Source organism: Salvelinus fontinalis, chromosome 41 (genome assembly GCF_029448725.1).
Source record: "Salvelinus fontinalis isolate EN_2023a chromosome 41, ASM2944872v1, whole genome shotgun sequence".
Lineage (NCBI taxonomy): Eukaryota > Metazoa > Chordata > Actinopteri > Salmoniformes > Salmonidae > Salvelinus > Salvelinus fontinalis.
Window position 1 is genome coordinate 22,617,007 of NC_074705.1, and position 10,945 is coordinate 22,627,951.

At 42.3% G+C, this 10,945-nt stretch overlaps 1 protein-coding gene across 5 annotated transcripts in view; it reads right to left on the reverse strand.

The window, feature by feature from the left end:
• LOC129840224 (phospholipid-transporting ATPase IH-like) overlaps positions 1-8,747 on the reverse strand; it is an 80,557-nt gene extending 71,810 nt beyond the window's left edge. For all 5 annotated transcript variants that reach the window (XM_055907902.1, XM_055907901.1, XM_055907903.1 and 2 more), the window contains exon 1: positions 8,278-8,747. In XM_055907902.1, the coding sequence (XP_055763877.1) occupies positions 8,278-8,316 (39 nt within the window). In that variant the 5' untranslated portion in view covers positions 8,317-8,747. The remainder of the gene's footprint in view (positions 1-8,277) is intronic.
• Between the last annotated feature and the right edge of the window lie 2,198 nt (positions 8,748-10,945).

The following is a 10,945-nucleotide window of genomic DNA, read 5'->3' on the forward strand; positions in this document are numbered from 1 at the left end:
GGGATACCTACTCAGTTGTACAACTGAATGCATTCAACTGAAATGTGTCTTCGGCATTTAACCCAACCTCTGAATCAGAGAGGTGCGGGGGGCTGCCATAATCGACATCACCCATGGCCACGCAGTCATGGGTGAACAGGGAGTACAGGAGGGGGCTGAGCACACACCCTTGTGGGGCCCCAGTGTTGAGGATCAGCGAAGTAGAGATGTTGTTTCCTATCTTCACCACCTGGTGGCGGCCCATCAGGAAGTCCAGAACCCAATTGCACAGGGCGGGGTTCCGTATAGCTATAATGATTGGTTGACGGTAGGGGGGGCGGTAGTTCCTAAACACAAACTCACTTCTTTGACAACTTCCTTCACAGCAGCTCTGCATGAAAGCTATGATCCCTTATTAATTCACTTGTTAAATCCCCCTCAATCAGTGTAGGTGAGGAGACTGGTTAAAGAAGGATTTTTAAGTATTGAGACATGGATGGAAGGGTGAATGGACAAGACAAAACATTGAACTGCCTTTGAACTGGGTATGGTAGTAGGTGTCAGGCGCACCTGTTTGAGTGTGTCAAGAACTGCAATGCTGCTGTGTTTTTCCCGTGTGTATCAAGAATGGTCGACCACCCAAAGGACATACAGCCAACTTGACACAATCCCCTAGGAATGCTTTTGACACCTTTTAGGCGTCCATGCCCTGATGAATTAAGGCTGTTCTGTAGCGGGGGGGGGGGGGCGCAATATTAGGAAGGTGTTCCTAATGTTTTGTACACTCAGTGTATATTTAAGTCTACTTTAGTCAGTGGTGAAACAATGACCTCAGAAAGCCCCCATTCCAGCACTTTCCATGTCCTCACAATCCACTCAACCACAGTTCAGAGCATGAAGAGATTGTTTTTATTACCAGACAATTCAATTTGACTTCCATCACCACATTATTCTAAAGCCTCTCTCTCATTCCCCAACCCTTCTCTCTCTTGTTACCGGCTTCAGTCGGCAAAACCTTTCCCCTTTTCCTGTGTGTGTGTGTAATGCTGCTGTCTCACCCCAGGCCTCCTGGCTGGTGGGCGGTCACATGATGATCCAATGACCCAGTACTCCAGGGAAACAAAATCCCTCAGTCTACACTTAGTTCTTCCTCTATGAGACTGAGGTCTTCCTCTATGAGACTGAGGTCTTCCTCTATGAGACTGAGGTCTTCCTCTATGAGACTGAGGTCTTCCTCTATGAGACTGAGGTCTCCCTCTGATGATCAGAGACAACAGAGTTGTAGCAGGATCTTGTTAGAACATGGTACAATTTAGGAAAATATAATTATCTTTGACTGATAGGAGATGGTGTGTGTTTTCCATTTCAAAACGGAAGGACAGTTTGACACTATCAGTTTTCTGCTGCAGAGAACACATCCTAGTGATAAAGACCAAGTTAAAATTCAGACTGCCATGTCTTTGTTCTAGTTTTCAGACGACCTTTCTTGTACTTTATGTATGACAGACAAACCATAGACAGTCAATCACATGAGTGTTTAACATGTTTTCTATGACGACAACCAATGTTGAAAGGTCAGAGGCCACAGCCTAAACACATCAGCAGCGTGACGTCTATAGAACCAACCATTGACTTCTAATCGAACTAGTCTTTGTGCTCCATTATAACCCTGAAAAGGGGATCACACACACTGATTTTCCGCTCCGTTCGTCCGGGCACGGGCCAGAGAGCTGGTTGCATGAACCCTGATGTCCTTGGTCGTCACTGTGGGAACAGGAGGAGGATCTATATTATGGTACGCTGCACCACGGCTCTCACCTATGGTGTTGACACAGTGGATAAAATAGTACTACGCCTCAGTGTGTTTCATTAGTTCCCTATCAGCCGTGAAATAAAGCTGCCACCTGTGCCCTCAGCCGCTCCCCCTCTCTTTCACTTCCTCTCGCCATCTCTTCCTCTTTTACTCAGTGACAGCATGTTTCAAGGAGGCTCAAGACGCCCCCCCCCCCCCCCCCCCTCCCTGTCTTACACTCATTCACACAATTTATTCCAAGGACACAGTGTGTCTCCAAGTTGTCATGGCACATTCTTCAAGAATTCTGACAATTATTTAACCATTAGCTCATCATTTCCATCCCAGCAGGGGACCATGAGGAGGGACGTCCTGTTTTAACTAGTCGCTCGTCAATAATCTGATTAATATCAGTCATAATAGATCAAAGGGAATGTCAAGCTCTTTCTTTCTCTCTCATTATGTATTTCCAGGCTGAGCGTGCCGTTCATCAAGTCTAGAAGTTGAGAATCTCTCCTATTCGAACAGTGAGGACTTTCACACTTCACTTCACTAAGGTCCTATCAAACTGACAAACGCTCATCCACCATCCATTGCTATTACATCACCACTGTCTGCTGTGCTAGGCTTGCTCATTCTCCTCTGACACTGCTGTAGATAGGTAGAGGGGCTCTGTTCTCTAGGACAGAATGTCCTGAACGATCCATCCACATAGAAATGTATTGCGTAGAATGGACAATGTTCTATCACACAGTATTCTATCACATTTCTATCTACATTCAGTTTTATGAATGTGTCGTGCTGGGCTGCTTTCATCCTAACATCACTGTAGATTAGAACGGTTTCAGTTGGATCACATGGAACAGGTTTTGAGCAGCTCCCTCTGGGCTCTGGGACCAGTGACCTAATAACAAAACACTGTTAAAAGAAAAAGAGTACTGTCATTGAGATTTGATTGAATTGAGCCCAAAGCCATTTCAGACTATTGAGATACACCTGAGCAATGTTCCTGTCTCTGTATGATCTCTAAAGAATGAGTGTGTGCTGTGAAGTGAGATATGATTCTCTGAGGGGGACGGCATTAAGGGTTATGCCCCCATTTATCAGCACTCTTTAGTGTTCCTATCCAAGGGCCCGGAACCAACACGCGGGACATTACCAAGTTCAAACACTCACTGGCTCAATCTCTCCTGATGTGGCCTTTTCTGCTCCATTAAATCACTGCAATCCATCATCAGCCTCTTGGTCCACAAGGCCCTCCCTGTGTAGGTTAATACTCAGCAGTACGGTTGGTAATACTGGAGCTGTAGCAGCTCAATAGTTATAGGCAGGGCCAAAGATATACAGAGTTTGGTGGTCAGCTTTGAGATTCTAGAATTATGATGGGCACCATGTTGGAACCAAATTAATGGAAAGTAGAATGTTATTGTTATTGGATGGAAAGGAAAGGATTTAACCGGATACTTAAAGGAGAGCAACAAGACAAAATGTATTAAGGAGGAGCTCTGTGAATCCCTGTTCAAGAAGCAGTCCAGTCTGTCCGCACAGAGAGGCAGACAGACACACGAACAGTATGAGGGTGTTAAGTCATATGTTATTACCACCTGGCTGAAAGGCCCTGGACCGAGAGACACAGAGGGTGGGTGCTGCGAGGTGTGATAACACTGTGATTACACAGCTCACACAGTCATAATACCTCTATTTAACCTGGCTACAGCTAGATCAATACGGGAAGCTTGAGTCGAAGCTCTATGAGTGAGGTCATCAGGAGAAATATATGTACTCATGTCCATTGAGAGTTGCATAGTATTTTCATGCAGCAAGCCTACATCAAGGAAATTAGCTTTTTTTTTCTTTATCTCAGAAAAATGGTTTTAAACAGACCAAGCATATTACATCATATTGTAATGTACAGTACAGCTTTTGAATTGCTGTAATTTACACAACAACAAAAATATTTTTTTTGTTCAGATAAAATGTTTGTGTGAACTTTAGAAACCCCTGACCGGATCCTAAGTCTAACTACTAACGACAAGTGGTGTCATGGCCCGTTATCCGTTTAGCTCAGATCCTACTAATCCCAAAACGTCCCTCCTGTCCCGTTCTGTCCCTAGAAACACAGCACAACAGTCACAACGCCATATAGGCAGTAGATCCTGTGTAAATATCCCACTGGTGGACACAGATGCTGTAGTACTGTGTTACTGACTATCAGGAATAATTAAACACTAAGAACATGCTATACAGTACATCTAATGTAACAGAGTATAGGCTAAGTTACATAAAGGTAACATTACATGCTCATGAGTTTCTCTTTCAAAGCAAATTAATTCAATATCTTCTTGTCTCAGTTGGAGAGATCCATTGTGCAGTCAACTTTGATTATTTACATGTCTGTATATTCACCTCATAATCACCTCTCAACAACATGACCCCATTATATCATGATATGGTTCTAGTGCTTCATTAAGGTCCCTCCCCCTGGCGAGTATAAATGAGATTATATATCTTTGTGGACAGCGAGAGAGAGAGAGAGAGAGAGAGCTCCCCCACTCCTAACCTAATCCCCAGGAGACAGGAAGTCAGCAGGAGAGAGACTTCCTGTCCAGACGAGCAGATTAGTCAGCAGCCAGACAGCCACGGCCTGAGAGTTTCAGGATCTGTCCCACCTTACTAGTATTGACCAGTGTGTTATTGTTCCTATGTGATTGTGTCTGTCTGTCGGTCGCCCGATCTGCTTCATACATGTTTCATCGCTCACCTTCGTGTTAATGAATAATACATTACTGTCTCTATGCTGTTGTTGTTTCTATGTTTCTGTGTATGATTTTGTAATTGTGTTTTGAGTGAACCCTCAGGAATATGGAAGAGTAGCTGCTCTGGGAACCAAATAATTGAATAGCGAACAGATGTCATTGGCTGAGACTGATGACAGAATCATTGATAATGTCCTGATTCCTGTGTCCTGGCTGATTTCCCCCGAGGCAGAACACGTTCCCGAGGGAATTACCCCAAAGGAATAATGTATTCATCAGTAACAAGCCATTGTCAGGGGATGAGCCCAAAACACAGTGCTACACACAGAAAAAAGTCTGTACAACGAGCCTCATCATTGTAAGAAACAGCAATTTCACTCATGGCTTCATCTCTATGGTTGAATTAGTATTTGGGTTTCATAACCCACCAATACATCATAGGCAGAGTGGGGGTGAAGAGGACATGTTGACAAAGAGGAGATGATGGAAAAATGCATAAAAAGAAGACCAGGAGAGGAACAGCGGGCACCTTGTGCAAACTGACAGCTACAAAGATTACAATGCTGCCTTTGAACACTTTTGCGGGAATGACAATTTGAAATTGTCAACCTAAAAAAGGTACACTTGCATAACTGTGTGTGTGTGTGTGTGTGTGTGTGTGTGTGTGTGGAAATCTTCTCCTCTCCTAACGCCAGACAGCATTACTACGCATTAGATCAAAGTTCAGGGGGGCCCGAGCTTTTCGTTACACATTACACTCTCGCTCTCTCCACAGTCCCCTCGTGACTAACTAACCCAGTGCGTCCAATGGCTTGCCTCCCTCTACTCACTGTCACGGGACCGCTCTCTAATAGACATCATTGATGCACATCAAAAGTTACAGTATGTTATTCAATAGTCATGTATGTAGTGAAGTCCTATGGGTGTAGGTTTGTAGCTAATCACCAAGACGACGTCACTATTTGCTATTCTTTAATTCACGCCCATCATCCCTCAACAGAGCGAGGCTGTGTGAATCAGAGTCTGACTGTCTGTCAGCCCGTCTGTTTGCTGATAAACACACGTCTCAACACGCGGCTACAGTCATGGCCTTCAGAGGTGACGCGCTGGACGACTCGCATGTATACCCCGACTAGTCCACTGATGTTCTGTGTAGTTTTGTTGTTGAGCCAAAGATGCCATGTTATTGAGGTGATCCAACTTCATGTGAAACATCAAAAATAATCACTGAGGCACAAAATGTAATAAACTGAAGTTTCTCTCCGCCACAATTCAGATCTATAAGCAGTAAGCTCATTAAACCCAGAGAGCCAGGTGTGTGCACCGGGCAGCTCCCCTTTAATACCTGAGAGCACCACACTGTGTCTCCTTCATTCAGTTAATGGCTACAGTCCGTAATATGCCCATAAGCTTCTCCAAATGCCTCGGACCCCGTGGGCTCATGGGAGCAGCCCTCTGGATTAGCGCCAAACACGCATTACTGTACTGAACTGGATAACCCACAGCCCATAGGCTCCGCTGTAACCTATTGATTTCCCCAGCAGCACACATCAGCCCTAAAACCACTGGATTACGTAAAACTCCACACAACTACGCTAGTCATATGGTCTAATGTGTGGTAATAGGATGTGTTCCTGCCTGGTCATAAAGACAAAAGGAGTGTTTGTTTGCTTTAGGTAAGCCAGAGGAGGCTGGTGGGAGGAGCTATAGGAGGATGGGTTCATTGTAATAGCTGGAATAGAACAAATGGAACGGTATCAAAACACATCCAACATATGGAAACCATGTTTGAATCGGTTCCATTTATTCCATTCATTACAATGAGCCCGTCCTCCTATAGCTCCTCCCACCAGCCTCCTCGGATGCATTCTTGGGTTGTTGCTGTTTTACATAACTTTACCAGGGGTCTCTACCTCATGAGTTCAATTCCATTATTGTTATGTTTACATTTCAGTCAATGATTCAGCACAGGTTCCTGGTGATGTCAGAAGAAAAATATATATCAACAAATGATTTTGTCAGCAACTAGCCTATAAATTAAAATAAACAATTCTAATAGGCTACAAGTGACTACTCTGCCAAGCTCGAAGAAAAACGGAATTGTAGAACCCTATACCCTTAAATTGTGGTTTAAATGCAAGTATGATGATTTGCTCGTTCCGTATTCTAAGCGTGAGTCCATACTTCACCCACAGAGTCAAGACTATAGTGACATTGTGCAATTCAAAAAGTTTAAACCAACCAATTACAATATCTTTGATGAATTAATTAAACTTTTTATGATGTAGCCCATTTAAGCTTTTACACTCTAAGGAATTGGCCTATATGGATACGGTTAAATTTAAATGTTTCTTACAGAAGAAATATTAAAAATGCATAACCATTGTAGCAATTGAAAGGGAACAGTTTGGAGAAAACTATGAGACGAAAGGTGAGTACACAAGAGCTCACCTGACAAAAAAAAAATCCAACATTAAACTTGATTTTATGTGCATTTTACATTTATGCCACATTTGTTGATAACGAAATCGGAAAATACTCTGGACACATTCAGTAACCTGATAAGACTATACCTGGAAAATGTGGGGTAGGTGCAACATAAAACAAAAACATTACAAGGGTTTGAGTGAGAGGACTAACTGGTGTCTCCAATGCGCCACACCTCTCCAAAGTGTGCACAGTTCCTAAGCATTTTCAATGCACTTTTAATGACTCAAAGAACAGTCTTCAACTATAAGGTACTTTTTTTGCTCTGCTTGCTGTGACGTTGAGGAACTAGAGCAAGCACACTTGTAATTCTTTCATTTGGAACACAACCCTGAATCGCCGCCATCACACAATTACTGTTGTTGTTTACACAACCCAAAAATGGCCCGTTATAAATCGCAATCTGGGTCAGGTGGGCATGATTTGAAAGCTTGTTCGATTGCTAAGTTATAAAATACGATCTAACAGCTTTCACAAGGCAATTCGGAGAAACAAATCATAATTTTGGTGTACATAGAAAGGAGTCATTAGTGCATTTAGGTGCGTGTGCCACGATACATTTTCTTCACAATAAACAAACAAAGTCTCATTCTGTTCAGAACAACATAGGGTATGACAACATAGGGTATCTTGTAACTGTACATAAAACATAATGATCATAAACGTTGACACTGTACACGGCATGAGTTTTATTTCGAAAAGTTCACATTTGGATTCACTGTTTGGCTTGCTGGTATGACATCGAAGCGGTATTTACTATAATCCTCAATGTCTCATCTTTCAAAATACATTAAGTCATCTTAATTTATTCAGAAAACAAAAAAAATGCACAATATTGCCCAATTAGAGGGTGGGATAGGAGCAACTTTTTGTCGTGCGTGGTACTCAAATTCATAAAGGCTGTCAGTCAAAACCCACACAGCGCCGTGAAGTGCAGAGCCGAAGCTCTGACGTCATGTATTGAGTGTTCCTGTACAGCCATTACATTCCAATTTAGGAGCTTATTAGTGCGGAAATCTGCTTATTTCAACCGGTATATGGGTACATGTGTAAAGGGCTACATGGGAAATGGAAACTCACAATTGTTCATAGAAACGCAACAATGTTTCATTGAGAATAGACTGTAAAGCCGCAACCACCTGACCAACAAGTTGGTAGCCTACGCAATAGTACTATGCAATAGTAGGCTAAACCCCATATACTTTTGCTTTGGCACAACCAAATGGATTCCAAGAAAGTAATTCAGTGCAATAGGCTACTTACCCATCTGGTGATGAACTTGCGAATAGAGCTAAAATCCATTCTTTAACAGGTTCCAGATGCTCCAAGCAATTTCTTTTTTGCCGTCTTCTTTAATCTTTTGACGCTAGCTAATTTTTATTTCTACTCTATACTCCATGACTTTCGGACGGTCCTCCTTTTCTGCCTAAGATCTATAATAGTCTGGGTGCGACTATTGTAATCCTATACGATCAGTCACCTATTGGTCTCTCTATGAAAGGTAAAGTTCAAATGCCCACGCGCTTTCATAGTTCTGGTTTCATTCATATGCTGACATGTTAGTCTATGATTCAGCAACCAGTGCGGTATTCTTTTCCCCTAATGTTTCAGACGCAAAGTCGCCTACTTCTACTAGTCAAAAGTAGCGTCTTCTGTTTTATCTACTGCCTTCTCTCTCTCACCTTCCTCGCGCTGGTAATCTTCTTGGCTCTCGGCTGTGGGAAGTAACCGTTTTTCTTCCATCATAGGCTACGTCACTGGGAGCCGTAAGCGCTTGCGCACTCTAGTGTCACACACTTGCCAACTGGAATGTATCAGTTTCGGTCAGGCATGCATGCTCATGTCTTTTCTCAGCAGAATCACTTAAAAAACTTCTTCAGGATTGGTGGGTCCCCTGCGGACGGTTGAGCTAATGTAGGCTAATGCGATTAGCATGAGGTTGTAAGTAACAAGAACAATTCCCAGGACATGGACATATCTGATATTGGCAAAAACCTTAAATTATAGTTAATCTAACTGCACTGTCCAATTTACAGTAGCTATTACAGTGAAATAATATCATGCTATTGTTTGAGGAGAGTGCACAGTTTTGAACATGAAAAGGTATTAAAAAACAAATTAGGCACATTAGGGAAGTCTTGATTCAACATTTTGAACAGAAATACAATGGTTCCTTGGATCAGTCTAAAAATTTGCACATGCACCTCTGCCATCTAGTGGCCAACATCTAAATTGCACCTGGGCTGGAATAATACATTATGGCCTTTTTTCTTGCATTTCAAAGATGATGGTACAAAAAAAATACAAAACAACAGTTGGATTTTTCTTTGTATTATCTTTTACCAGATCTAATGGGTTATATTCTCCTACATTCCTTTCACATTTCCACAAACTTCAAAGTGTTTCCTTTCAAATGGTACCAAGAATATGCATATCCTAGCTTCAGGGCCTGAGCTACAGGCAGTTAGATTTGGGTATGTTATTTTAGGCAAAAATTGAAAAAAGGGGCCAATCCTAAAGAGGTTCTTAACTAATTCACAAAACTGTTGCATTCACTAAGAGTTAGAAACCAAATGGAATGGCAAATTCCCCATTAATGCATGGCAGCGCACCATGGTAAAGTTTTGGACCATAAAGCCTAATTTATTTTGGCACGTGCAGGCTACAATAAACTTACATCAAAAAGTGTGCGTGTTTGTGAGAGGGAGAGAGTTCACAAACCTGCTCTACTAACACACTGACACCTTAGGACCAGAACATCCAATCAATCAGATCAAACCAAATTACAACACAGTCAAAACAAAACATGGCACCCTGTAGAGGAAAAAAGACCTCTCTGATGAGGATAGGCTAACCGTCCTGTTGGGGGAGGAAGCAGAGAGCTGTGGGTTGGCAGCGCACTACATTGCTGCCTGCCATTTAATGAGGGACAGTGTCATGCCAATAAAGCTAATTGAATTTAATTGAGAGAGAGAGACTTGAATCAGTTATAGAACCTATTGCCCTTTATGGGTGTGAGGTCTGGGGTTCGCTTTCCAACCAATAATTCACTAAATGGGACAAACACCAAATTGACACTCTGCAAGCTCAATTCTGCAAAAATATCCTCAGTGTACAACGTAAAACACCAAATAATGCATGCAGAGCAGAATTAGGCCTATACCTATAATTATCAAAATCCAGAAAAGAGACGTTAAATTCTACAACCTCCTAAAAGGAAGTGATTCCTAAACCTTCCATAACAAAGCGTCCTGGGGCTCTGTTCACAAACACAAACAGACCCCACAGAGCCCTAGCACAGCGACACAATTAGACCCAACCAAATCATGAGAAAACAAAAAGATAATTACTTGACACGTTGGAAAGAATTAACAAAAAAACTGAGCAAACTAGAATGCTATTTGGCCCTAAACAGAGAGTACACAGTGGCAGAATACCTGACCACTGTGACTGACCCAAACTTAAGGAAAGCTTTGACTATGTACAGACTCAGTGAGCATAGCCTTGCTATTGAGAAAGGCCGCCGTAGGCAGACTTGGCTCTCAAGAGAAGACAGGCTATGTGCACACTGCCCACAAAATGCGGTGGAGACTGAGCTGCACTTCCTAACCTCCTGCCAAATGTATGACCATATTAGAGACACATATTTCCCTCAGATTACACAGACCCACAAAGAATTTGAAAACACATCCAATTTTGATAAACTCCCATATCTATTGGGTGAAATACCACAGTGTGCCATCACAGCAGCAAGATTTGTGACCTGTTGCTACAAGAAAAGGGCAACCAGTGAAGAACAAACACCATTGTAAATACAACCCATATTTATGTTTATTTATTTGCCATTTTGTACTTTAACTATTTGCACATTGTTACAATACTGTATATTGACATAATATAACATTTGAAATGTCTTTATTCTTTTGGAACT